The following is a 26556-nucleotide window of genomic DNA, read 5'->3' as shown; positions in this document are numbered from 1 at the left end:
TATGTAACCTACTTCCGTGAAGCGTCTAGATAGCAGGTAAACTTTTCACTTTTCTTAAAACACTTTTCGAACTTAAACGCTGGCAGCAAACACTATAGATTGCGCTCATTTCCGCGCTGACGAGTCTTACTTTGTAAACAATAAGTAATTTGGAAAATGGGGCGAACGTATGAAAGCTCGGCTTTTCCCATAGGTAATGACTGGCAACAATCTACATGTAAGACTAACGAGTGAAGTTGAGTAGCGTCATTATGGTACGTTAGCGAGTGATCGCTTGCGCGTCGAACGCGCTCCGGACCGCCATTCTTCTCAAGCTAATAATAAAAGTGGAAGTAGTCGAGTCTATTTTTTATTTATTTTCCGCAGTTTTGTACTCATGGACAGTCTCTAAAGGGAAACGTGAAAAATGTAAGAGCATTTTCGCGTGGTCTATTCAGTTGTAACTTTAAACGGTATACATCAGGTATTTTAAAAAGAAATTTCATGTTTCTTTTTCATTATTTATCAAGTCTTCAATTTCTTGTCTGACTAAATTTGAATTTTCCATGAATAGTATTTTAAGAACTTAAAAATATGAAAATTTTACCTACAAAAGGCATTTTCTATAACAGAACCGAGTACTTACTTACTATTTTATACTCCCTATTGAGTAAAATGATTCAAAAATGGCTTATACACAATCCATTGCTGGTCACAAGGGTCCTCTAAATCTACCGTAGGTGATATAGGTTAAGGATGTATTACATTACACTTCTTCACGGTTACGAACCAAACATTCTGCATACAAAAATAAAGATTGTGTTTTTTCTTGTGTACCTATTTACGCAAAAATTTTTTAAGTACCTGAAGTACGCTCTTCGACAAAAATAGCCCCAATAGTTGATCAAAGCCCCCAACTACTTTTCAAACCGCATACTATCTTGTATCAAGCACTAACTCAGGTAGTTAGGTGCTGATAGTCAAAGCATTTACGCTATCCAATACGGTGGAACATGGCTAATCAATTAAGCGTACCTGCAAGTTTTGGCTGCATTTTAGCGATGTACAGTGGAGTTGGACCGTTAATCCCAAATCGTGTTTAATTAAAATATTTTACGGAGAATAGTTGCGTTCGGAAAATAGGTCCAGTTGAATCTGAACGTACTAAAGGAAAATTCATTATTATTATGTTTCCAACACAAAGAGGGTTAAGCCTTAATTCTCGAATACCTACTTAAAAATTCTATCAACTGTTGTACATGTAGGTAAATGTAAACAGCCTTTATACGTCCCACTGCTAGGCACAAGACTCCCAATCAAATGGAAAGAGTTGGAAGCGCACTCCAACACGCCGCTCCATCCATCCATGTTATAGGTACATCTACATAATATCATCTTCGTTACTTTCATTAAAAATACTCCGACAAACGATACTTTTTTACTACGTTGGCAATATCGTTTTTTTTTATTATGTAAATTATATTACATAAAATCTACAGCTCGTATCACAATGCCACATACAATAGCTTTCCAATGATTGTCAATAACAGAGCAACGCACTGAAAAATACGAACCCAATCCACAAATATTGCCGGGCCGAAAAATATTGTCTAAAATTACAAATTTCCGGTCATTTATAATTCGGCTATCAAAAGCATGTTGTTATCAAACAATTTATTCACGTCCCGACATTTCCCGGCGAACTTTCGGGTAAAAAAATCGCAACTAAAAAGCTGACGCATCATTCATCTTTCGACTCGGCTGTCTATTATGAGTTGCAGTTTTTAAAAAGTTGATAATTAACACCGCCCAACCCGGCAGGTTCCAACTTTTGAAGCGTTCATGAAGTTTGGGAATTACCCTAATCATTAAAACGAGAGGCCTGTTCGGTGTTATAGCCAGCTAGCCGCTGAGCGTGACTTTGCGTGCAGGGAATAACTCCTTTACATTGTCCTTTACGTAGTAGATGGATAATACGACCTCTGTGAACATGTCCCTTCTTCTAACTTTATTTTATATCCGGGAGTGAAAGAATTCAAGTAATAAGCGAGCGGACAGAAGAGCGTGCTCAGTTGGATTTATGTCGTATTTCAAATAAAAATTCAAGAAAGAAAAACTATTTTCATTAATACATAATTATAGACAATGCTAGTGACCATCATCTATTCTGTCTTTTTGTCATTACTAATTTAAGAGCCACGCTCTTATCAGTGTAACATTCTCCATTCTTGTCTATCAAAGGCCTATTCTTTCACTTGCTATCTTCTTGTTGTCTTTTTGTAAACAAAATAAATTTTGACTCCACCAAATTACTTCTCAATAGACGGACCTGCTTAAATATCATACAAAACCGATGTTATTAAATCTTGAAACTTCTTTGTAACACAAAGCTCCATTCTCCTTTGATGTAGGCAAGTCTATTGAAGGATTACAATAGAATCTATTCTGTCTTTGAAGTGTTTCGATGGTTTCAAGAACACAGATTTCCAATCAGAGCCTATGGTCGTTGTAATTAATCCTTACTCATTCCAACTCTTGTTTTACAATATTAATTGCTCTATAAAGCTTTTTAAACCGCCCACTGATGCTTCGAAATTACCTCTGTAGATGTCAGAGGTCCTTATTATTTACTATTACCAATATCTAAACCCTAAGTTACTAAGTATAATACTTGTTGAATAAAATATTTCGATCGATAAGATCAGTTTAGTTTTTTATTTATTTATTTTTTTAGCAATAAGGGCAGCTTTGCGGACTTTTAGTTTTTCCTTGTATACCTGTTTTGTGTTTGTGTGTAATAATGTGTTTATTTGTCGTATAAAAATCAACAGTAATAGATATTGAATACCAATCATACACATCAGCACATATGAGATACTTTTTACGCAACATCAAAACCATACATTTCCATGGAATTTGTAAAGAAATACACAAGTATGACGTCATCAACGAAAGTGGCCTGACGTCGTTCTCTTTTTTATGTCATTCTTAATTGAAATTCGTAAATCAGTCACAAAGGAAGATGAGACTGATTTTTAATCACCCTAAACTGGCTTCAATAAAATTATTATTTTATAGTACATCTAAACAATTATAGTAAATCGGAAACATGCGTAACTTCGTCACAAAGACGCTTAAATGCTCTGAGTCTGACCTGGTCAAAACGATTCCATTACACTAACGGCATTGCCGCGTTCTACAGCCACTGATAGGCGTTAGACCAGGTGAGCCCCGGCCCTAGGGTCGCCCCATGACTTTGAGCCTCTGGCCGATCTGCCTGATCAATTTCCCTCACTACCCTAAGGCCTCAAACGCCACAAGCACAAACACCCATGAAGCTTTCAGAGCCGCGTACTCGACATGCTTGTGCTTGGACGATTCACTGCCTGACTTTTATTTCTATTTCTAGATTAACTGGCTGGATACAGAAATCGTAAAATTAAACACAATTTATAGGTAATTAAAATTATATTGAATATCAATCAACTGTAGAGGGTAAGGAGCATACTCCACGACAACAACAACACAACAGCAAAATATAATCCTAACTTAAATTGGGAACTATATTTTGTAGGCAGCGGTACAGGTAGATAGCGCCCTCAGTTGGATTTAAAGTTGTATTTCAAATAAAAATGCAATTTCGGACGAACTACCACCGCAAAATCGGGTCAAAGTATCGGTTGAAACTGTCCAAACCGTTACATGAACTGGTGTTTTCTGTTTGTCTCGTACTCAAGCGTGGGTTAATAAGTAATGAAGTGGATTCGGGCCTGCTTTGTTTGTTAAAGTAATTATTCAAATACGAAAAACGTTTTTGGGTTTTCCTAAACTTCTCTCATATTTTATGCACAGATTTTTCACGGTTTGAGAAATACGTAATTGCTGATAAGATTTGAGTTTTGGCTCTTTGATGTTGTATGTTTAACTCTACTAATATTTGATTTATGCGTGGATTGCTTACTTACATTAGCCAAGTAATTTGAGTATTCTAATTTATCAGAAATAATTATATTCATTTTACACATATAAGTAAATGTTACTTGTTTCCGAATACATCCCACTTAGGGACGGTACTGGAAAGTATCGGCATCCTAAGGATGTAATATACGATCCCGATGACCCGATTACTCTAGCCATAGGGGCAGCCAATCAGCTCGCGACACCAAACACTTCAGGACCCCGATACCGACCCCGCCGACGTGGTCGACGACTTCTGAAAATGTCTTTTATGTCTTTTGTTCTAGCGTAAAGTAGTTGGGCATTCCAAACAATTCCTATATTCAATATTAATTAGATTGTAGTTTTCGAGATATTGAGAGCTTGTACTACTTGAATTGGACATTTATTTCCCTAAAAAATGAGTAAAGAAAGCCGCTCTCTTTACATATTATCAAGTCGAAATATTTTCTTGATAAAAACTAGTTTTGATTATGAAATACATATTAAATAATGCCATTTTATGAACATAGGCGATTATAAGGTATAACTAACTCTTAATAAGGAAACGAGCTCTCATCCAAAAACATTTTCTAAGAAAACCAATTCTATCTCGAGATTATTCCGCATCCCAATCAATTCGTCTATAAAAACAGAGAAATAAACTGTTGCTGACCTCTTCAGCGTGTTTTCTTTTTCTCTCTTCGGAGAATCATTACGAAAATACGACAAAATTGTAGAAGCGACTCGGGAAGGGGTGTTATTTATGGAGGGCAAAGGCCGGGGTGTATCTGAGTGGCTCTATTAGCTCAACTAATATTTTCTTCTTCAAGTTAATTGTTATGTCGCCTTTAAGACCAGGTGGCTTGTCCCATTAGGCTGCCGCGGGCAACTTAATGCCGGCCCACGAAACTTGAGACCCACTGAGGGAACTTCCAGCCGCGGAAATATTTAAACAAATTAAAACTTTTTCTTTATGCCATTTCCCGAAGAGTGGTTTTATTCTGATTCGTTTTTATTGAGTTTACTCCCACTCTGTTACTTTACCATTATCTGTAAACAGGGAAAATGCAATCTCTTAGTGCTTTAGCTAAGTCATCTACATTCTAGAACAATAAATACGGGACTCAGGGAGCTGTCAACGTCTTGGATACTTTTGTTTTGGAATGTGCATCGTTTACACTACTCACTCAGAATCAAGCTTAATTAATGCAAGGCTTCTATCTTGTAAAGCTGACAGGCATTGTTCGTGCTGGTGTAGGTTGACGGACGTGCGCTTAACCGGCCTGCCGACCGATTGTTCGAGAACTATTCAAGTACTGGCTAGTGCGGCTTCTTGAGTGATACTAGCGCATAGTTCCCAACTCCTTGGTGGTGCTAATTGGAAATATGCTTCTCAGAGGCTGACCGATGGTGTCGCCGCCCTTGAAACAATACCATTAAATGTTCCCCATTTCGATGCCATAAAGTGGAACACAGAGCGAAGAGCCTTCTCGAAAACGAAGTGATAGTGACCCAACAAATATTTACCCTCGCCGATGTGTGTAAACACACAGTTATGTTCAGAACCACATACTGTGTGCGTAGCTGTTTGGTCAAACGTTAACCTCTACGATACAAATATAATCCTTATATCCATCACGTAAGGTGCGCAATTGGAAGGTTATATTTGTGTAAGTTTCCTCGAGATAGTCAACACTACTGTAAGCAGCTGAGAATTAGGGTAACAATGGCTGTCGTGGTTTACTTACGATGGCAGAAAAAATATTATAAATGAAGAAACTCACTTCCTATGTTTAAAGAAACAAACAATCCTATCAAAAGTACCTATTTTATAAACACGCAAAATTTAGTTATTTTTAGGTACAGTCACGAGTATTAATATGTATACACTTTGATACCATGTCACATTAACTTTTTTGACAAATTAAACCGTAAGTCTCTTTAAATGTCAAATATGATAGTGCGACAGGGTTCTCAACTGGATACATGATATTGCTCATGACTATACAACAACATTGGGTCCACTTACCTTACCTGAAAATTTGACATTTCGGGTTTTTTTTCTAAAGCGACTCCTTGTCTGACTTTGCAACCCGCAAAGGGAAACGCGTTTCCCGAATATGGGTTTCCTCACGATGTCCTTCGCTGCCTACGTGATAATTATTTATGATCGATCAAATTCGAAAACCATTGCTGCGATTCGAACCTGCACGAGTGTAATATCCCGAAGAGAATATGATGAAATAACATGAATTCCAATGCACTGACTAATCATTAACGATGATGCGTAACCCAATCACGGCACTAAACAGACAGAAGCCGTCACACAATGCTGAAGCGAATTCCCAAAACAATTCTTTGAGTCATTTCGAATGTAACCTATTGTACTTAGGTGTTTACCCGTGCCCCACAGTTCGTGCTACAGTACCAGTACAGACAGTCTGTTTGCAAATCAATGCGTCACACGACATCTACGACATACAAACGTGCGGCGCACTGGTTGAGCAAATAGCCTGCGATTGTTCAGATATTAGGCACTTGTCCGGGTAACAGTCAGCGGGGAGCGAGTTGTAAATTCGAAAATTAGACGATACTTCAGCGCTATACCCATGTCCCAAGCCGTGACGTATGTCAACTCCAAAGACCCACGGAATCTAGTCTATGTAAAAGAACTGTATTGAACTTCGCCGGTGTCTTAAAGAATAATCTGGGGCGTCCGAAAATAATAACTGTTTATTTCTTTCTTTCTATGTGTTAACATGGACAAAAGTCTATTATCTAGTGGTCTACTTCTTATCGTGTGGGTTGTGAGGTGGAATACCAGCCTCATCAACACTGGTGTCAGGGTTATGATTGAGCCGCCAAAGACTCCCGACATTGTTCATGTAACGGTTACTCACTTAATACATTAGTAAATAGTAACCGGGACCAACGGGTTAACGTGCCAATTATGTGATCAACCTGTAATGTCCTAACCAAACTAGGTATCACAAAGTGATTTTTGTGATGTGTCTCCACCGGGACAAAGCTTTATTATCTACTGGTAATATTTTCACTATATTTTCACTGACAAAATACCGGTAGCTGGTAGCTAGGTTATACTTAGTATCGCGATATCGCATGCGAGCTTTGATGGATCACCACATTGGATGCAACGCGAGTCATTCATTACCAACGAGTTTACAACCGGAATAAAACGAAATGGCTACTTATGGCACAGTGACGTCATATTTTAGTCTGTTTCAGTTGTTGGTGAAGAGTAAAAAACGGGACCCTATTACTAAAACTGTCCGTCCGTTCGTCTATCATCAGGCTGTGTGTCATGAACCGTGATAGTCAAATAGTTGAGATTTTTTATTTATTTTATTATTTTGTATTTCTGTTGCCGCTATGACAACAAATACTAAAAAACAGAATAAAATTAATATTTAAGGGGGCTCCAACTTACACTTGGCCGGTTTTTAAATGCCGTTTAAGCATTTAAATCGTCATCACTTTGATTTTCTAAACTCAATTCATAGTCTTTTATAATTGCTTCTGATTAAAATTTATTTTGGTAGTGGTAGATCCTTTCTATAGTAATAAATGAATAGGAGATTGTTAACTTACTTAGTTGCTATTACAAGCCGCATTATGATGATTTACAGGGTGGCCCAGAAGTTCACGTTCAAAATGAAAAATTAGATAGAGGGGCTCATTACCTACCAGAAACACTCCAGACATATTACTTCCGAAATAATCATTTTGTCGCTATCCCTTCCTAATAATTATTTTATTTTACTTCACAACTATGCCTAAGGCTGTGTACCGCTCAATCCAAAGTAAATCAAAGTCAAATCAAAGATAAAAAAAAGTTATCGGAAGTCAAAGTGAGAATTCGACATAAATTGTTACAGTTGTTAAAATTTCGCCGAAGAATAATAAACACATGAGATAGTCATGGACCCTGAAAGTATTTCTAAAAACTGCTCTATTTAATAGGCTTTTAGAAACATCCAAAAGTACCCTTAATGCGGGCAGAAAACCAAGTAATTAGACCTCAAATATTGCAAGACAGACAGATTTTATTTTAGTATCCAATAGTATGAACCACCAACAGTGTTTGGGGATAACTTTTTGTGTGTTTCTGGTAGCTAATGAGCCCCTCTATCTAATTTTTCATTTTGAACGTGAAATTCTGGGCCACCGTGCATATTGTGGCCAACCCCAATAGTGAGAATGTATGCAACTGAACTGAAAGTACCTGAATTTATAATGTACTTTACACATTTATAATTCTAACTCACATATTCATATATTCAGTTTTTTTTTCCTCCAAAGGCGTATTGACCTTTAAAGAACCGTTTCAATCAAAATGTGACTACAGAACCTTATCTGACATTTTAACATAAAAATCATCTTAAGACGGATCATCTTTTTTTATTAGAGCTCCGAGAGAGATCCCGAAAAATATACTTACCTGGACGTTTGAAATCTGTTTAAACGTATTAAATCTCTTTAACAACAAAGGGAAAAACTGACAAAGATGAGCATTGTGCTTATGTTTTTTATATATATCAAAAAAATCTCAAGCCATATTCGACATAAATTCTTAGAGAATAAGAACTTAGATGGGAAAGTTGTTGTGCTATTCACGTAGCAAATGAATGCGACTGGTATCTCTAGGGAGGACGTAGTCACCCCCTTAAATAAAACACTTAAGAATAGGGCCGGCAACTTAGCGCAAATAGGGACGCATTACAGTATATTACGTCTTTCGTAATTGTACGAAAACACCGAATTGATAGGAAAGAATAGGGGACTGGGTCACAGACAATCTAGGATTTTAGGCAGTCTTAAACGATCAAAAATCAATTTCATTTTACTTTTCCACTTGTTTTCGAATTTTATTTATATAACATTAGGTACTTATCAATGAGTAAGATATTTGAGCGCTTTTCTTTTTTAAACCCTCGGGAAAACCTAATAATATGTACATTGTACATATTATTAGGTTTTTTACATTGTACATATATTATTTGAAATGTGTAAGTTTAGCCTTTTCATTCAACATTATAATTGGATTCTTTTTTGACCTCAGTTTATATCCTCTAGATGGCGCCATATTGATTTTTATGCAACGTCACATAGCCTATAACCACAAGACGCTTCTAGTTACAACTCATTTGTTTAATTCCGATAAGCGGTTTAGAAGTTAGGTTGTAACAGACGTGCATACACACGTACATACATAGCAGTTAAACACATAACCCTCCTTTTTGTTTCGACGCAGGCGGGTAAAAAGAAAACTCGTTCAGTTGTTATGGCAGTGTATCCGAATGCAACGTCAGGCAGGCCGGGCGCGCCACGACACGTCGCGTCTTTTATTTGTTTATTGTGGTGTTTATGGCTACCAACATTGCCTTATAGCCACCAACCCGCCAGTACAGTTGAAAACCTCCAATAAACCCTTATATTAAATGTATACTGCGCTCTGCAAATAACTTACGAGGGAGGAACAGTATTGGATTTCAAGCCTTATAATAACACAAAAAGTAATAGTAAGAAAGTTTGTTCTGAAGGATAATAATCCGGTCTCTCATCCGATGTGTGAAAAACACTAGAACAGTATTATTAAAGTTATCGGCTACGGTAGGGTCCACGTACGTACGCAGAATATTAAAAGGTGAATTTTATGCCGATTCAACCCTACACAGATAGGTTATTAGACTATTCAATTTTTATACAATATAGACCAGTACTTTTACACTAGTACTAGTAGTACAATCTTGTATTTATTTAGTACTTATTTCATGTAGATAGTTCTTACGTTAGAATGCACTAACCCTCTACTATTACAACAACTACTACTGTTAAAACAAATCTTGTACCCAAAGGTTGCCTGGGAGAAATTGCTACACGAGCAGTAAGGCTGCCTGTTGTGCCTTTCTGTATCTGTTGTCCTTATTTCTGTATCTTGTGTCTAATGTGCTCAATAAAGTATTTTATCTATCTATATAGTTTCCCAAAAAAAAACCATTTTTTGTCCGAGCAAAACACACAGTGGGCTCAAGTAATCATCAAAACTGGAAATAACTATCGAATTTGTATGACATTTGTATGAGGCCGTGACGTTATCGAAAAACGTAATAAAATATCGAACTTATAGTTGCGTTTCGTATTCTCCCGTGTAGGTTGTGAGGTCAATGTCGATCCCATCAACCCTGGTGTCAGGATTAATACCTATTAACCCACCTAAAGCCTCTAACATGACTCATTGTAACGACTTCATACTTGCATCAGTAAATATTACCCGGGACCAACAGCTTAACGTGCCAAAACACAGATCATCTTACTTTCGGATAATCGGGTGATCAGCCCGCAATTTCCTAACCAAACTACAGATATCAAAGGTTTTATTGTGATATGGCTACACCGGGTATCGAACCCGGGACCTCTAAATCTAGAGACTAACGCTCTAACCACTACATCACGGAGACAGTTGTGACTGAAAATATAAGGTGTAATTGAAAGTATATTTAAGTATTAAATACTTTTGATTTTATTATTATGTAGTGTAATCATGAATCTTTAATGGTAACTTGATTTAAGTATTGTGATTCGGACCTCCTGCAAAGAGACATTTCTAAGAAAATTGCCTTAGAAAGAGCCTTGATCTTTCCCACTCAGAACTACATTTCCTAGAATATTGCACATCGCATGCCATTTGTAAAACCACTAGGAGAAAATCTACTACAATTTCCTACGAATATGCAATAAACAAATAGGTTTTCAATTTTGCGTCGTGACTACATAAGATAGAGTTGAACATGCATGGCCGTAACTCTACATATAACGATATTATGTCAATCTGATGCAAATTGCATTTTATGAGCGCGTTGTCCTTGAGAATATTCGCAGCGTAACCTTTACTACATGTAACTATATTTTCCACTAGGATAAAATACTACCTATTACGTTAATCTAACAGATAGCTCGGTAAAGTGTGGGTGTACCGGACTTTACTGTGGGCGGCTCGTTATGATAATAAAAATGAATAATGAAAATAGGCAAAATATAACATCAATTCAGGAACAAGAAACGAGCACAGCAAGATGAAAGAAGACAAAAAATGTTATATACTTAAAACGAAAATGTCATTCAATGACAAGCCAATGACCAGGCAGTCGCTGCCTAACTAAAGAGTCTTCGACAGTGGGTATTTATTTCATTTTGCGATGGATGTACCACTGACTACCCCAATGAGAGCTTTCCAGGGTACTTTCCCAAAAAATTAAGATGGCGCTGTTTATTTAATGTGATAATTACCTATTTTCTCATCCCTCGGGGTACAAAATTATTCAAAAATATAAGTTAATGGCTGAGGCATATAATTATAAAAATAATCGTTGCTTGATATTTGGATCAGATACGTATAGAATTATATTGTTACTTATATTGCTTCTCTTTATTTTGATCAGAATAGTGATGGGTGGAAGATGTAATTGTGGCTGGGTGTAGTCATCATTTATACCCAAAAACAAACGGGTTTACCGATGTCTGTATTCCAGTGTTTGTAACATTGTTTTTATAAGAAAATAAATAATAAAAAAAAAGATAAGATGCATATGTCTTCAGCGTCATCTATATTTTTTTGTGAAACGTCGCTTGGAAAGTTCCTCATTGGGATGAAAGAAGAAATTAGGAGAAATTCTTCTATTCCGTGATCCTATTAAAAGGACATATAGCCCTACTGCGCTTCAAAAAGATTCCTAACTATAGATATTGACATATATTTTTTTAAATAATTCTTCCAAATAATCGTTAATAGAATTATTTATTATATCATCATATTTCATTGAGCATCACACTTGACATTATAATAATACCTTTGTATTTTTTAACATATTATGCTAAAAATTGAATACTATTCTGTATTCCATAACGAACACTATTGTGGCAAAAATATCGGAAATTAAAGACTCTACAGCAATACTCGTATTAATTGATGCATTGTTTTGAAAAGTTAGATACAATGGAAGTTGGAAATATTTTAATTGACATATTATTATAATGAAATTAATAGCCAACGACTATTGTGTAGGTATTGATCTATTACTGCATAATCTACACACATTTTTTGTCCTGGCATAGATTAAAGGTAAAAGCTTAAAAGAAGGTTTTAACCACTACTTTTTTATAAAATATTCGCATAAAAATAAAGCTTTTTTATTATTATTATTATTTATACATAAGATCACTCCTTTCTCGTAGGGATGCACGGGTAAACCACGATACAAAGTGATAGTTAAGTTAAAATGACAACACTGTTGTACTGTTGCAACCAAAATTTATCAAATAATCAAAATCCAAGCTTTAACCCGGTCAAATCGAGCCCAACTCTAACCTAACCTAAATCAATATTAAATCAAAAAGACACGACTGAGGATCACCGTTGATCATTGCGCGTAACTTCGGTTTCGCCATAACGTCACCCAAGGGAATGCCCCCAGGGAGCGACCTCTACAACGTTGCCTGTCCTTGTCTGCCTTACCCAATCACAAACATGAATGAAAGTAATGACGCGAGGTAAGCCTCACAAATTGTCCGTAACAATACCGCATTAGGTCACAATCTAAATGTCGCAAGAAGACGACTCGATGTTTTTCTTTGGGCAAAGCCTGAGTGACGTAATCGATGGGACATGTAGCCTTTAAGGTCGTGATTTTGTACTTTCCGTAATGAGCTTTGCAGAAGCGTTGCAAAATTGGTTTCGATGAGGGCGAACGTCGTAAAACATGGATGTTGTTTGTATCTTTCACCGTGGGGCGACCGTTATCCAGACAGATTTCTATGCAAAGAGTTGCATCTGGCTTGTTATCTGCACTGGCACTGCATGTACGAGTAGAGTTAGCAAGCTTGTTAGACCAAGCTGCACATCGTGCAGTTGTGTCAAACATCTTCCGCAGACCGGCTTGCTTATACAACTTGTTTCGAAATATACTTGAATTTACTTACCAGTCATTTTACCGGTCAATTGTTTGTTTTGTAAAGCTAGGTACGAGAACTTCCTTCGACACCATTCTGCTTAAAGAATTAAGGTTAACGTTATACTTGTACCCCACAGCTAACGTGATTATGAAACGAATTCATGTAAAGCATTTCTCGTCAGGCCAACACCTGACTCAAAGCCAATTATAAGCCACACGAAATTAAATCTAATTTTTTATTCACCACCAAAGAGGGTTATTCGCTTCACGCGTGGCCAAACAAAAGCAATTCCCGCTCAAACAAATCACCACTAAACAAACATTTCTACAGGTAGAAATAATTCAGCGAAAGGTCACCTGTTACGGGTATTCGACATCGATCATCGGGAGTGCGTTGCGTCGACCTTCCCTGTAATGTCGCCCAGGGGACGGCCGGCGCCGGCGACGCGACGCGCTGCTGCCAAGACAAACCCCTCAGCCCTCGCTGTCAAACTCTACTATCCAGCTTTCGTACGCACGCACAATTTTCAACCCGCCTGTTCCGTCATGCCTATGTACCCTTCGCGATCCACGACATATCTGATATACATCTGAAAAGTTAATAAGCAAGGAATTCATAATTAAGTCGTATGTAACGCAAAGCCGTCATGCCTCGGTGTCAACATGAATATTAACGATGCAATTTCGTTCTATTTGAGATTTATCACTGTTTTGTAAGCGAATGGGGAATTTCAAAAATGCTCCTTCGTGGCCAAATTTAGGTGCGCGCAGGCTAGGCGGCGGTGACAGCGCATCTCTGCTCGCGTGTATTGTTCGTGTCCTAACCGCCGACTTTCCATTTATTTCTCTATGAATACGTTATTACCTGCTCGCCCCCGCTTATCAAAGTTTATTTGCAGCGTGTGGTTTACTCTGTACCGGTGCTTATTCGTTATTACAGCGCCGGAGTGTTTTATTGCAGGGGCGGGGCTCAAATCGCGCACGACGCCCTTGTTTTTCACTATTTTCCCTGTGATCTTTTCAGGATATGAAGTTTATTTTATGTCTTTTTTGTTGCAGATCGAGGATGCCATGTTAATGTTCGACAAACAAACCAATAGGCACAGAGGTAAGTACTGTCAAACATAATTTCCATCAAACATTAAGTTTTCCATGTCTTACAAAGGGCACTCAGTAGGGCCAACCTATAATTTCAATAATCACGGCTTAAAATTTGTACGATTGCGTGTTCTGGAGTATTATGCTCGCTTACAAACAATAATTAATTGACCATTACAATCACGTAACTAAATTCTAGTTGGCAGCTCCTGCCACGTGTAAGTAAAGGAAACGTAGGCCTACTTTTGTTTTGGAGTTTCGATTAAAGTGGTATAAGGTCATTTGAGTTACTTATACAAAACAACCAAGTATTTTCATATCAATCACGAAAGCAAAGTTCTGATTTAGACTCGAGCACCTAAGTATGTCTCTTCCGTACGATCATCAATAACGTATACAATGTACTATATGGTAAAAAGACGAAGTAAATTCCAAGAGCAATAACATATTTTAGTATCGGGAAAGTCACCCGCGGAAGGCACGCACGAGCAGTGGCGTGTCACCTTGTTTTTCCTCACAAAAACAGGAACCTTCAAAGGCTTGCATGTCTGTCACAGGCAAACATATCATTTTTGTGCGCGTCTCGCCTCATTTCACTGGCCGTCTTCGCCACAAAGTCGTTGCTATGGTAAACTGGCAACGGAAATATATAGCTGATCCTCGATGAAACCCAACCAGTAGAGTAAGACCTGTCACATTCTATAACCATTCGTTCCTGTCACCAGCCCATATAAAGGTTAGAGCGGGCAGGGGAGGTCAACTATAGTTGGTAAAAGTTACGACTCACACGAAGCGAAGCGAAACGGAGGTTCGAGGTGGCATCGTCACTAAATAGGCTCACCGTTTTCGGTATTGTGCTCCCTCCCTCATGTTACGACTATTCCCTGCTAATAAATAACAAATCGACGCCCGGATAAAATATATATGGTTTCCTCGCAGAGATTTTTCGCTAGGCACCTCCCCTACTTTTCGTAGGGAAGGGTGGAAAGGGACACGGAGAAAGGGTTAAAATTTAAGTTTCATGTTATTTTTATGTAACCCTCCCATTAATTCGTCCTAAATGAACGTTTGGCTTTTATTATTTTGCAAATAAATTTATCCCGAATCACTACGTACATCCGGGCTTATAATATAATCAGTTGCTTTCATTATCCCCGTAGATTTTAATTAAAATCCACGAAAATCGTAGCAGGGACGGCCATCTTTTGTTTCCGACGATGGTTCCCTTGCAGCAGTTACAACAAATACAATGTTAAATTTACTTTTGTGATTCCCATTACACAAAAACAGGTTGACCCAAATATTCGGCCTGGGTGAAATATCGTTGCGCCGTCATTTATGCAAGTTCGCAAAAACGAATCCTGCTTCATTTCAAGCCGAGCGAAAAACGGCCCTTTCTTGTTAGCATAAGACAGAAAATGATTTACGCGTGTTTTTCTTTTTTCCCTACGCCCTTTGCGTGTCATTTGGATGATATTTGCGATCCCTCACTTTGTAATTAAATAAAACAAAGAAATGTACCTACCTAGCCCAAATTATGGCCCAAATAATTATAATAAATGGGACCGCTCACATTACATTTGAATTCTACTAATTACAACAAAAGCTCTGAATATACTCGCTTTTATATCATAAAAATATGTTTTAATAGTAAGAAGTAGGTACGTAGAAAATTCTTTTTGTCCCTCAAAAAGAACCTTTCCTGATACAATCCGTATCCAATACATAACTAGGTAGTATGGGCTATAAGTAATCATATTTTAATATAAATATTCCATAGGCCGTCCGTAATATTACTGTAGGGTTATTATCCCCGAAACGTAATCAGTTGGGTCGGGTTATCCTGGCAAGAAATGTAAAAATATCCGATGTTTATTTGTATCAAACTCGGGCAAGAGGCAACCCAAACGCGTATTCAAACTGAATATGAATGCAAACTGCCCCGGCGAACGGGCGGAATGGCGAAAATCAAATTAGGTATGGCGTGAATACTTCACGGCGACGTCGGGAAAAAAATTGAAATCAAATATTCATTGACTTTCAACCGGATAAGCCGGCCCACAGCCATTTCAATACATTTTATTATCTATTTTTCGGCGTGCGAGCCCGCTCGCGACGGCCCGCAAGACGACAAATTTTCTGGGCACTAGATTTATTAATTCTCACAATACTCTGGTTTTTTAGGGTTCAGTAGGTAAATTTTGTCGGTACGCACAATTCGTTTCGCTCCATAAATGTTATCACTGCGAATTTCCATCTTGCTTTAACATAATATTTATTACCTTTGAGATATTTATTTTTGTTTTAATGAAATCTGCGATGTTTTTTTTTTGTTTTTCGCTGTAATCTATATGGCTATACGATAAATCATATTATAATATATGTTGAATGGGGACTTAATTCAGAACGTAATTTCTATGTAAAGCTGTTGAATCTGCGAAAAAAATAAAAACCTTTTAGCCTTTCAGTACATTAAATATGCGCGAATAATGCGTTTAATAGCACCCTTTACTTTTATTTACGACCTTTGCCGTTGAAAAAATAATTAACGATGTCCCTCGCAGAATTCCATTGTCTTCTTTCATTAATTAAATAAAAAGTCCAAATGTGTTATTAGAATAAAAAATAATCTCGCACGTGAAAAAACGTTCACAATATTGGCGGGCATGCAAACGGCAAGCAATAACAAACGGGGGTTGGCAAAGGTGTTCGCGTTCGTTTGGCATTCAAAGTAGCAGTCGAGCTTGAAGCAAATGCCATTATACAAAGGTAAAACGCGACATGTGCGAGACAAAGTTCATAAATATTAAAGAAAAAAAAACTAGCGGAACCAATCTCGGCGGGCCGGGTTCCATTTGGTCGCACGCGCCAGTGGCACGCCTGTGGGACACATTTCTTCGAGTGCGTGCCTTGCCACCGTGAAAATTTCACCTCTCACTTTGCATAAGAGTAGTGTTATCTATATTTCATTCGACGCTGTTCGTGATGTGTAAAGACGCCTATTGCGTGAATCATAAATGGCGATCGTTTTCGCCGAGTTACATACAATTTCTTTTCAGTGAACGGTATTTCCTTGGTTTATTTTTAGTTTATATCTTTGACGTGCCGATGTTTTACTTTTTCTTATATTTTCTGGGACAATCTTCGCTTCTGCAGGTTTTTTATTATTTATGTCAATATAAACTTTCAAGAAATAACTTTCTGTCAGTTTTGTGTGGATTGTACTTTATATCATTTCTAATGGTTATTATTTATAGCAACGAAATAACTAAAAACAGACCTGTTTACTTTTTATTTAAGAAACAAATTCTAAACAAGTTTTTACCTGTAAGTATTGAATCTACAAAACACTTGAAGCTAGCTATTTCCGTGAAGCAATTCTAATGCTGGCACTGCTTTGGAGCGAGCACTCAGACTGTGTGAAGTTCGCAATTTTAAGTTTTGCCTTTAACGCGATGGAATTTGACCTTTATGTGTACATAATAAGAGTTTGTCTTGGAGTTTTGTAAGTTTGCCGAGGTGTCTTCGCCGAGTGCTAAGTGGGAGCACGTGGCTTTTCCCCCGAGAACAGGGAATACCGAGCTTAGATGCATCTTGTGGGGAACCAACAGCCCTTGTTAATATTACGTGTATTACAATTAATACACTTTAAAACAATGTTAACTTGGAGTAGGTGAATTTTAACAGAATGTTCACTTTGTAGTTGAGTGGGTAGTCTTGTACTGGTTGCTGCGATAGCGTGGTATGAATGTAACACTCGGCAGTTCTGGTTTGGGACTAAGTACTTACGCTGCAAATGAAGCTTTGTTCTTGGTACTTATTGAGAATGTGAAATTTAAGCTTTAAATTCTGGTATTTAGGTTACTTACTTCGCTTTCCACTAATTGATTGCTACTAGTGTAGATTATTATTTATAATGTAATCCAAATTAAAATAATTTCTACTCAGCTTTTCTACATATGTTGGCCCAAAAGTAGTCAAATAAATTCACATCTAATCTAAGATACTACAAAAGTAACCTACGTTATATAGCAACTGATATTTATTTGATGAATATCAAGATAACAGTTTTGGCAACACTATGCGCCGAAAATCTGTGTTTATAGTTCAATTTCCAAACTTGGAAAGTTGCATCGATACGGTATCGAACCAGCCGTACCCATGGGACATGCGGCTGAAAATGCATCTAGCTCCGTGTGATGCATGAGATAAAGTGTAAAAGTAGGATTCACTCTCGGGAGCACTCTGTAATCATCTACTTACACTGCGTCTTTTTGTTACATATTCAATCTCGAATACTTTTAGCTGCAAGCAAGCTCGAAGATTCCGGTTTTTAAATACATTCGTTTTTTTTATACATTATAGTGACATCGTAATACTCAGGGGGATGATTCAGACCATGATTCCAGAGTTGATATCAAGTGGAATTTCCTGTCGGAAAATTCAGTTAGTGTTTTTTTTTAAATTATGTTCCATTCCATACTTTTGCGACGGAAAATTCCACTTGATATCAACACAGAATCATGGTCTGAATCATCCCTCAAAGTTTTCGTTACGATGTCACTAGAGCAATGTGCTGGAGTACGCTCCATACCACCTCTGGTTGATTGAGGGGAAGTCTGTGCCCAGATTTAAACAGACTGTTTATTTATGCTCCAAAATGCTTGTTTTGAACTTTAGTAGGTAATCCTTTTCAGTCTTTAATAGTACTTTTAATTAAACAGTCTCAGTATACATTTAGTAACAATATTTTGCAATAATAATATACAAATTGCATGGTCTGTTAGTTTTATTGGTTAATAGAAATGAAATAAAATTATTTGCGGTTTCACACAAAATCCCGCGACCCGGCTCGCTCGTTCCGCTTTCCCGAGTCTGTGCATAGCAAGCATTAGTCTATTAGTCTCAATTACCTTAACGAACGGTTAAATTGCTCATAAAAAGCGGTCAATGCATACGTATATGTATATATTTAAAAAAATGACGCATTTATACTTGTTTAGAGTAATTAAAAGCTATTGCTGTCGAATAATTAGTAACAAAAAGACAACGAAATATAAAGCTTGTGTTTAATAGCCTTTAATTGTCACCAATTACTTGTATTTCTTCGTTTCTATTTTCGAATTTAATAAGATATAAGTAAGTACTATTCGACAAACAATAATAGATCCTACTTTTACAATTCCACCGCACATTATAATTTATATTCTGTATTTACTTATATATCGTCACTGGAAAGGCAAAATTACGTAAGCGCCAAAAGGCCATTTCGAGAAAAAGCCGTTTAAAGTTTCATTTTTTCGTTTTTTTATCATAACTTTTTACCCAATTATCCAATTTAGATGATGTCAAAGTAAGGTTACATTGTTTTTTAATTTTCTATGTCCAGCAATACATATTATAACTGTTGCATTGCTATTTTAGGATATAGTGGCGCTTACGTAAAAATGACTTCAGTTTACAGTAAAGCAAATTTACTTAACCGCCATCTGGTTAAAATATTATTTGGAAGCAAAATTACTTACAGCTCTTACGACAATGCATACGAGAACGACAATATTTCTTTAAATATAATAATACTCTAATGTTAGCGGAGTAAAAGTTACTGTAACGACTTTTACACATCTGCTCTCATTATGTAAAAATTGCCTACAAAGTGATCGATTGATTATGTCAGTTCACCAAAAATTCTTTAAAGTAAGTTTTTGTAATATCTTACATGGGTAAAAAGACGTAAGAGACAAATAATTATTCTTAATACCTCTTTAAACTACTTATTACTTCAATTGATTTATAAAAATGGCTATTAAAATACTGAAGTGCCAGAAATAAAGTTTCATAAAATTTAAATAATAGCGTACAACCCGTTATCTGTTTGTAAAAGTTTCTTTTTAACACTTTCAAAGACAGAACGTATACGGACGTTCCGATTCCAAGGTGCCATACTACCTATTATGAACCACCAATGACCCATGGTCTCTGTCCGTGAAAGGGTTAAACGGTTTTATTTAGCTAAACCCGTACGGTATATTTGTATCAAAATTAGATATTGCAATTTAAGTACCTTCCTGTTGTCAGATTGATCTGAAATTTGGTACGCACCTTTAATTCCGATGTCAATACAATATAATAAAATAAATAACATTACAAATCTAAGATGGCAGCCGGTACATAATGGGGGATTACATATTTTTCCACAACCCCCTCAATATGGGTATCAAAGATAGGACTACACTAGTAGAATACTGTCATTATGTCAAAACTTCAAATCCAAGATGGACGATATTACAAAATGACTGAAAGAAGGATGTTGCCCTTAATTTTGTCATTGTCATCCACCGTCCATAATATGCAGGGCAGCACAGTGGATCGCTGGGTGGGGTCGCTCCGCGAAGCCTGTGAAATCCCCAGGAGGCTTCTGAGCTTCTGGAAGGAGATAGGTTGGCTTACGTAGTCAACAATTACACGCATAATGGGCCACCTTAGAGTCTAAATGCGGAAAACAGAGCCCACTAACATAACATAACATATGCAGGGCAGCACAGTCGACCATGCAGTAGTATATTTGGGCTCAAAATTGTTTGAATTAGGACAAGCATACGTGGCTCTAAGTCGAGTCAAGTCTCTGGAAGGGTCAAGTCTTTTTAATTCCTCAATAATTCCCCTTATTGTTTTTAAGAGTATTTACCACGAAGTTTAATACACTTTTCCATTCGCTCGAACCAGGTATTATTTAACATTTATTCCACTCCAAAGTAGAAGTGTTCAAAATGGCTGACTTGAAAGCGTTGACCGCTTCTTCACCGCACTGGAACCTTTGACCGCGAAGAGTTTCTTTTTTAATTTTAGGAAATGTAAAGAAATCATTGGAGCTTAGGTTAGGACTGTATGGAGGATGGTCAAGAATTTCTACGTTTTCCTGCTTCAAATAATCGTTTGACGAGCGGTGTGTGAGCTTGCGTTGTCATGGTGCAGCATCCTGCACTCCTGCGCATCATCATGCGTCGCTTTGGGTTAGATTTTCGAAGTTCTGCGATGACTTGTGGTAAACAAATTGTGGTATACCAATCTGCATTAACCGTCCTACGATCTTCAAGTGCAATTGTCGCAACATGACCGATTTTCTCCACGAAGGTAGCCACCATCTTCTTTGAAGTGCTTCGAGAGCGAACAACTTTAGTCGGCTTTGACTCGTTTTGGAAGACCCAAACTGTGGATTGTTGTTTGGAATCAGGATAATAGCATAAATCCAAGATTTGTCACCACTGATGATGTCGTACACGTGATTTGACTCTCCTCGGTTGAACCTCTGAAGAGTTTTCTTACACCATCTGACGCGGGCTACCTTATGATCGTCAGAAAATGCGGGATGCAACGGCAAACTAGTTTTCTCACACCAAGTGCCTCATGCAATATCGTTTAAATGGTTGTCCCTGAAATGCCTAATAACGCTTCTATTCTCGGTATGTCACATGACGATTTTTGAGGATTAGTTGTCTCACAGCAACGATATTATCTTCAGTGAAGGCGGATGTCCACGCTCGAATTCTAAATACCAGCGTTCGATGGCTCGCAGACATGGCACTTCATCGTGGAATAGAGATTTTAACTGTTTGAAACACTGAAGTCGCAGTAGGCCTCTTGGAAAGTTATAGAAAATTTTTCTTTGTAAGATTCATTTTCGGACATGATCTGATAGATTCAAACCAACGCTGTGACTAAACAATTGCATTAATCCTAATGCTTTCAATTGTTTTGATATTCGAAATTCCAACAAATTTGAATTTAGAGTTCTCAATTCAAAATTGGCGCTAAATATGCAAACGACAGAACTTAAAAAGTATAACAAAGTCGCTTTTTCTGTCCCTATATCCCTATGTACGCTTAAACCTTTAAAATTGCGCAACGTATTTTGATGCAATTTTCTTTAGTAGATAGAGTGATTTAAGAGGAAAGTTTATAGGTATGTATAATAACATCCAATAAATAGTGTAGAAATACTGTTATTTTTGAGGATTTTAATGTGATGTCGTAAATAATTTCATTTTTCCTCAGCATTGCATCCGAGCGAAGCCGGGTCGCTAATAAATTATAACATCAATTCTAAAATAGTTTTACTTTTAGATCTATTGTTAAAAAATAACTTCCTGGGAAACTTACTGCTAGCCCACAAACTTGCTTAATAACAGCATAAAAATGCGAAGGCAAATTTACGTACACGCCTTACTTATTCTAAATACTGTAAGTCAAAATTACTTATTCGCCATTCACTGCATAAACATGCTAAGACATTTTTTCTTACACGCCTTACTTATTTTAAAAGCTGTAAATAAAAATGACTTATACATAGTCTATTTTTTATTTTCAGTAGTCCAAAATTACTAATAAAATGATACTTTTCAAACTATAGAATGCCAAATTTACTTAAAGTTAATATGTAGTTATTATATAGGACTACAATATTACTTATACACCAGTCACGAAAAAAACACCAAAATCTTGTCGTTTAAGAAACTGGAATTGAAAAAAGTCAACTATTTTCAAATTTACGTAAGCGCCAAAAAAGTGCTCGTATCGCAATGCTACCCAGACAGATCGACGCAGAATGAAACGCTGATTCCGAATATATAAAAAACCCAAAATACCTATTTTGGCGCTTACGTAATTTTGCCTTTCCAGTGACGATATATAAGTATTGTTTATTTTTTTACCTACTACTTTGTTTGTAATTAAGTACTTATCTATTATTATATAACCTATATCCTCTGCCGAAAGTTGTCTGAAAGAGATCGCTCTTAGCGATAAAGTGACCTTTGCCCTTAGAATAAGTTTCTCCTGTAAACGTTTTGTTTTGTGTGCATTAAAGTGTTTAATTATTATTATATTTTAATGAATGTAATTAATATGTATTACAGGGTTTATGTGAGTAAGGCGTTCCATACATAGTTAGGCTCTAATCCTAAGAGACAACTTGGATTGTTCTAAGGCTATGAGCATTATTGTGTAGTATAGAACAGCATTAGGATAACGTCTGACTTATATGATGGATTTATTTAAGTGATGGGCCACAGAGTTCTTATTATAGAGAGATGCGGCGGGAACATAGCCGAAATATGCACAAAACAAGCATATTGTATAAGGCAGCGATCGTGTTTTAAAACATTCCACTTCATTCATTGTTTTTTTTATTTTTGTATCGGGCAACCACTACTAGTAAATCTATGTAGCGATCCAGACAGAAATGTCTGAGTGAGATCGCTTCACATATCGACGTGAGTTAACAGCCGACAACCGGCCTCGTGTAAGTTAGTGCTGAGGGCATATCTCTAGTTATACTTATGAAGTTATAAACTGTGAGTGGATTACCAACCTCATCAACCCTGGTGTCAGGGTTTGAAATGACTTCGTTGCCAAAAGCGCCGCCAAGTTGCCAAAGCATCGTCAATATGACATAACCTGCCATACATTCCAATATTCATTGTTCGGCGATAGTCGCCAGCGACGTTGCCATGGCGTCTTGGTGGTTTATGGCGTTAAGATAGATACCATGAACAGTATGAAGACCAGCCTGTAAAATAGTCCATAATGTTGGAATGAACACGTAACGACTAATCCAATGATAAACAGATTGTTCAATAATAGTGAAAAATATTATAATTAAGTATCTGCCTATGTATAACAAAATATAACTTTATAAGTGAGCGATAGAAGCACAGTAACTAATGCCCAGCAGCACATTAGTCTAAAATCGACCTCATTGCTATAAGCAATACGTCATTCCCAAGTAGCAAACAAGAATTGTGATTAAGTCATATATGTCTAAACTTTAGCTAAAGTGAGATTTATCCAAATCAAATAGGACTTATTAGGACTTCATAAATTCTTTTCCTTCTTTAATACTATATAGTTTTCAACAAATCCTACTTTAGATAATTTAGAATACACAAAACCAAGTTAAGTATTCTCAAAACTATTTAGTCTTATCTCAGCCTACTGTTAAGTCTAAAAGTATATTTTTACTTTACTCAGATTATTTGAAGGCTCACTTAATACTAAATTGGTTTACTGAAGTATCAGTTTAGTCTTGTAAAGTAAAAAATGAATTGCCTAGATATACTTAAGGCAATTTTAATACTAAGCTTTGAGATTAGATTAGTTAAGATTATTTGTTGCTCTTATACAAGACTGTTTTATTCGTTTTTGACTACAATAAGTAAAACATAAGAAAAGTCTATTCACTGGACGATAAAATCGAAATAGAAGCAAGCAGAAAGATGGACGAAGTTCAAAAAATAAAAAGATCTGGTGGTTTTCGAATGCAGAAAATTAAATACAGAAAATTAACCTGTGATAATGCACATCCTACTGTTTTTGTTAGCGATGCGATATCTTCTTCATTGCTATCAATTTTTTCTATCGATTAGTATAACACAATCATTCAATTTTGTCAAAAAAATCGTAAGTTCCTGTTTTTCAATTCCGAACCAGCGTGTGGCGGCCCAGGTACCTACGTCTCGCACAAATCTTCTCAAAAATGATTAAACTAGTCTAACCTAGTCTAAGCGCACGGCAACACTACACCATGAAAAATCGAGTTTTATATTAAAAACCTGCTAAGTTCAAATTTAAAAGTAGGTACCTATTAGTCTAATAATAAATAAATACTTTTCTTTCTTCTTTCATTCTTTCTTTTAATAATTTTAAAAATGTACCTATTTTTAACAAAGTTTCATTGACAATCATAAACATATCTATTTTAAGTTTTGTATATGGTAAAATGCATTTAAAGTGGGCATTAGATTCGCTTCCAATATTTTTTTAGCTTGATAAAGTCATCGGGAACTTGGTCGCCATTTTTAACAATAATGTTTTTGGTGGAATTAGAAACTACCGTACACACGCACGTCGTTAATCAAATTGCAAGGGTTCTTCGTGTATACAATATTCAACGGATACTCGTTAATTTTTACAAAAATCACATTGTATCCGTTGGCAATTAGAAGCGCGGTGATCGTACCAACTTTGCGTCAGCGAACCATGTACCTATGAGAATGTATGCGCGGTGACTCGTTAGCAAATTGAGTTTGTTTGTAACTAAAAAACTTTGCTAACGATAATATTGAACTTGGCTCTCATTTCACATTTATGTTTTTGATTGGATATCATTACTTTTTGTAGGTAAGTACATATCCTCGTAACGCGTGGGTCCTTTTAAAAGGACAAATTCAAAACTAAAAGTCGACTTTATAAAAATAAAACATTTGAATACCTATTAAACTTGTTTAAGATTCACGTTAAGTTAAAAAAAATATATGCCAGTAAAATGGATGAGAGTTGTGTTGTATCATGGGCGAAAAGCTGACAACCTATCACCGCTAAACACATGTTCCAACTTGCTTACCTACCCTCATAGTACTTGTCGAAAGCGGCATCAAGTGGTTCCATGATCACTTAGTGCTCTGCCTACCCCGATAGGGCATATAGGCGTGATATGTTATGTTAAGTTAATCTACATACCTACCACAAAAAGACCGGCTGTCATGAGTTTTGATTACTTACTGATTCTTACATCTATAGTTAGGTACAGGCACTAATTAGGTATTTATGTTAAGCGTTCAGAATAGAATCTAATTATTTAAAAGTTGCTAGTTTTTTTTTCCTTTGTATTCATCTAATTACCTATCTGCATACCAAATTTTAACTTTCTAGGTCATCTGCAACTGGGTTAGAGTTTTGATCTATAGGTCAGTCAGTCAATGATAAAAATGAGGATTTTTGGATATTAATATCTAAATAACCGTTTGAGATAAGCTTATGAAATTTAGAACACATACTCGTATGTATGTTGCAAGTCTCAATATATGAGCCAAATTTGATACGTTTATGTGATATAGTTTTTGATTTATGAGGGGGTCAAAAGTGGCTCCAAATGGTTCGTGTAATAATAATACACACGGTGCGGCTCGCCAGTTCTATTTCTTGAACTTGGCTTGACACGCTACCGCGTGTCTAGATACTTTTCTTTCTTCTTTCATTCTTTCTTTTAATAATTTTAAAAATGTACCTATTTTTAACTAAGCTTTATTCACAATCATAAATATATTTTAAGTTTTGTGTATGGTTAAATGCATTTAAAGTGAGCATTAGATTCGATTCCAATATGTTTTTAGCTTGATAAAAGTCATTGGGAATTTGGCCGCCTTTATTAACAATAATGTTTTTGGTGGGATTAGAAACTACCGCGCACACACACGACGTTAATCAAATTGCAAGGGTTCTTCGTATATACAATATTCAACGGACACTCGTAAATTTTTACAATAATCACATTGTTTCCGTTGGCAATTAGAAGCGCGGTGATCGTACCTACTTTGCGTCAGCGAACCATGTAGGTAACCTATGAGAATGTATGCGCGGAGACTCATTAGCAAATTGAGTTTATGTTTGTTAGTTCCATTTCTGATAAATATTAAACAATTAAGTAAATCACATTCCTATCCAAGTAAGAACTTAGCATAACAATATTGTTTATCTTCCACGAGTCGAAAAACTTACCTCTTAAACAAACATA

At 36.5% G+C, this 26556-nt stretch overlaps 1 protein-coding gene across 7 annotated transcripts in view; it reads left to right on the top strand.

Moving 5' to 3' along the window:
• Positions 1 to 26556, top strand: part of LOC126367486 (RNA-binding protein Musashi homolog Rbp6) — a 516475-nt gene that overhangs the window by 367991 nt on the left and 121928 nt on the right. For all 7 annotated transcript variants that reach the window (XM_050011016.1, XM_050011019.1, XM_050011015.1 and 4 more), the window contains one exon: positions 13947 to 13995. In XM_050011016.1, the coding sequence (XP_049866973.1) occupies positions 13947 to 13995 (49 nt within the window). The remainder of the gene's footprint in view (positions 1 to 13946; positions 13996 to 26556) is intronic.

This window comes from Pectinophora gossypiella, chromosome 6 (assembly GCF_024362695.1).
Source record: "Pectinophora gossypiella chromosome 6, ilPecGoss1.1, whole genome shotgun sequence".
Lineage (NCBI taxonomy): Eukaryota > Metazoa > Arthropoda > Insecta > Lepidoptera > Gelechiidae > Pectinophora > Pectinophora gossypiella.
Note: the sequence above shows the minus strand (reverse complement) of the source record. Positions and strands in the feature narration are given on the sequence as shown.